Raw genomic sequence first — 3612 nt, forward strand, 5'->3', positions numbered from 1 at the left:
GCCCGATTAGTTCAGCTGGATAGAATGTCTGCCTACGGAGCAGATGGTCGTAGGTTCGAATCCTGCATCGGGTACTTTTCCATCTCACCTTCCTCGTCCAAGAGTTCTCTATCCAGAGAGTAGTCATCGCTAATTCCCTTCCCACCTCCTCACAACGATCTCGATCAACCACCCGGACCTCTTTCAACGAGTAACTAACAACGCATGTCCGCAACCCTACAGAGTCTCCACTTCATCACTCGTGGAGCGCAGGGTCATAATTTCCCCTCTCCAACTTCGAGTGGATTCTGCCAGTCTCTGCACCCGGCGTGAGCAAGTCTGCTGAAGCGTCTGCCATGTCCACCACCTGCATAGATTCCACTCAACAGCAGCCCAGTATCAAGCCTACCATTAGGCCCCATGGGCTCTCCTGGATCGGCACGAAACAAACATCGAGGCCTCTGTGGCAGCCTTGCCGTAATAGATCGAAATCAATCGTCGGTAGAATGCATCTGGAGCCCATGAGCAGATGAGAAATATGAAGCAGACGTTCTCGACCTTCCTGTGACCCCGCCTTCCCTTAACTGCAAGCTTCTCGCACTGGAGCACCTCCCGGCCAACCGGCACGAGGTCGGATCCTGGCACTGCCTGAGAGAAGGAATGGCAATGTCTTATTGTTCGAGAACCAACCTGTGAGCAGATCGGCACTTGAGGAGTTTTGCTATATCATCGTCATCACAGGTGGTGAAGGGCTCGTAGTCTGCGCATCTTCGGATCGTTTGCAGCGGGCCCACGCAGAATCTGCACGTCCATCGAGGCCTCCATGAGTATGCAGGATGATCACTCACACGAGTGGTCGATGGGGTAACGCACACACACCCTGTCCTGGTGAGGTCTGCTCAACTCGACCAGAGACGACGTTGAAGAGGCGTCCTGTCACCCACACTCCCCCTTGTTGGTCGCGGCAATCGGTCTCATTACGAGGCTGGAAAAGTAGCAGATATGATTTCCAATACCCTTTCCAAGACTGACTCTGTGGTCGAGACAGATACCGTTGGGCTCTGTCGGTAGGTTGTCGCTTTTACAGTAAGGGCACTCAGCACCGACACACCCAGCCTTGGCAGCACAGAGATCTGCCTCTCGTATCTGAGCAGATTCGACATCATCCTAGCAATTGACGAGCAACAACTCACTCCATGATCAACGTTGCATACAGGGAAAGAACAGCTTCGACTCGTGGTCCGTACCCCTTGAGACCAGTGCCGGTTCGGTACCGATTTGAAAAACCTAATTATGGGTAGTCCCAACAACTCCACCATTCACCGCTCACGCCATGGAGTCCGTGGATCGACACGAGATACTCCTATAGCGACCTTTCCACGTCTCGTATTCTGCCAACAGCTCTGTATCGACCTCCGTTGGGAGGGTCATGTTGAACTCCACAAACTCTTCCTCAGCTTCTGAGAATTCACTCGGCCAGCCGCGACTCGACAGACCTACGGGCAGCCTGTTCTCGTTGGGTTCACAATCTAACACACCTGGTTCCTCGAATAGGTCGGCATCAACATCACTAAGATAAGGGCTAGAGGCCCTAGAAGGCCCACCAAAGAGCCCCAAAGGGTCTGGGAGACGATACAGGCATCCGCCTCTACCATAATTCATATCAGAATTCCACTCCAGGAACGTTCCTGTGAGAGAAACCTTCTGCACAGTAGCACTCCCATGCACACCTCCCAGAGTCTTTTCAGCCGACACTCCCAACAAGGACTTGCCAAAACTGCTGATCTCTGTGAAAGGCAGCGTTTTCGATCGCTCTATTTGTTCCAACCTGTAATAAGCCAAGACACTTCACATTCCAACGGCTATACACCACCTCCGTCGTTGCTCATCTACACCTTCCAAAACTTCACGTTCGCACCTCTCATACGCTACGACCGGATCGAGAGCTGAGCAAGGGAGAATCCAAAAGCAACCTCCCTGTTATTGTTGTTGGTTTTTTCCGATCAACCAAAGAATTTGACTGATTTCAGATCACAGTTCTTCAATCTTCATCTGCCCACCCTCGTGCTTTTTTCATTTTTTTATCCCCGTGATTTCGACCATACACTAGGAAGAAAGACCCCAACCTACTCAGCTGAGTGATATCTCCCTCGAATACAAAGTCGTGCATGCATGTGTTGCGGTCTCGTAGGCATTTTATAGTTTCCCTAAGAGGTGCTCTCAAATCCACTAACGCCTTGTGAACTCACACGTCCTTAAAACCTGTGTCGGTTGACGCTGTCCACGGCGCTTGATTATCATACAACACATCCTGATCTGAGATGTTCTCGAGGTGTGGTATGAAAATAATGCCACCACCTCACGTTTGAAGAGCCCTTTACAAGTGGTCCAAGACTGAACAATGTGTGCCTCGTAAGCGTCCGGGTCGTAGGTCACAACGGGAAGGGAATCTCCCACACTCCTGAGCTTGCAGTCAAAATGCCGATGATTTCGACGATTTACGGTAGGGAGTTTCCAATATCATTTAGAAGGCAGTCCGGCAAGCAAAGGTCAATACAACAGGTTTGACACTCTGTACAGTTGTCGGTTGTCCTAAGGAAACCAAGAAAGAGATACAAAGCTGATACGAGTTTTATAAATTATTCTCATATTCACAATTCTTCCAACAAAAATTCGCTGAAAAATATGAGCACTACATGTAGTGTTCGCTCGGAGGTTAATTCAACAGCCGGAACTATACGATTATGAGCATCACAGGTGAGACATGAAGTTCACTCACTTCCCCTTCAACAGTGCCCCTGCTGAGCTGCAAAAGAACGACAGCCTCTCCTTCACGTTTGCTGTACACGTATGACAATCACAATGGCATCGATATTCACATGAAGCATTCAGACTAGTTTGTAGTATGTCGCCTGAATAAACCACTGAGAGTAAAATATATTCATCATCGTACTAGGGGAGGGACCAACAAGCTCGACCAAGCTCGGCTGCTGGGCACTGTACTCTTCACCGCTGATTCCCACCTGTGTGGGGGGAATATGATCAACCACATGTGTTGATATGAAAATTCTGGGAAGAAATTTGTATGATATCTTCTACCCAAATCGTATGAAAACTTCTGAGCTCAGCCGAGAAAAACGAACATATATTCCAACACAGTTACTCACCTGTTGTTGTTGGTCTTTCCACAGAGCATAGACATCTCTAATCCTTGCATCCTCAGCATTTCTATCCACCAACTTCGTCGTAACTCGGCCCTCCACGAAACTCCGAACCGAACCTGACCAGAAAGTGACCCGCGAACCTATAATACTTTTGCATTTTCCACGTATGAGTAAGAACACATTCTTCAAACACTTTCCAATGTAAATGTCACCACATAAGAAACATTTTCCCCATTTTTATCAAACCCTGGGTAACGTTATTTCTCAAATCTAGAGCTGTTTTCAACTTCCCTACGCTTTACAGTAGGCTGGCTGTGGATGCGGCGCTCTGAAATTCTCGTCGACTTCCAAAAAAGCACCACTAGTTGGAACTTCCAAACCATCGTCCACACGATAGTGTACAGTCGCGTCACCCTCCACACCATCGAAACCTGCAAAACCAATTCAACCAAATTCAAGCACGAAAGTT

The 3612-nt window shown here is 48.7% G+C and overlaps 1 protein-coding gene and 1 non-coding gene across 2 annotated transcripts in view; one reads left to right on the forward strand and one right to left on the reverse strand.

The window, feature by feature from the left end:
- Nucleotides 1-74, forward strand: Pmar_PMAR025326. Its single transcript has one exon. It is a non-coding gene; the product is annotated as a tRNA-Arg (tRNA).
- Nucleotides 75-2867: 2793 nt separating this feature from the next.
- The window catches only part of Pmar_PMAR025328 (hypothetical protein), a gene marked incomplete at both ends in the record, with an annotated part of 2430 nt that continues 1685 nt past the window's right edge, over nucleotides 2868-3612 (reverse strand). Inside the window, 3 exons of the mRNA XM_002780854.1 lie at nucleotides 2868-2891; nucleotides 3147-3259; nucleotides 3446-3574. Of these exons, the coding sequence (XP_002780900.1) occupies nucleotides 2868-2891; nucleotides 3147-3259; nucleotides 3446-3574 (266 nt within the window). The remainder of the gene's footprint in view (nucleotides 2892-3146; nucleotides 3260-3445; nucleotides 3575-3612) is intronic.

Source organism: Perkinsus marinus, assembly GCF_000006405.1.
Source record: "Perkinsus marinus ATCC 50983 genomic scaffold scf_1104296943978, whole genome shotgun sequence".
Taxonomy (NCBI): domain Eukaryota; phylum Perkinsozoa; order Perkinsida; family Perkinsidae; genus Perkinsus; species Perkinsus marinus.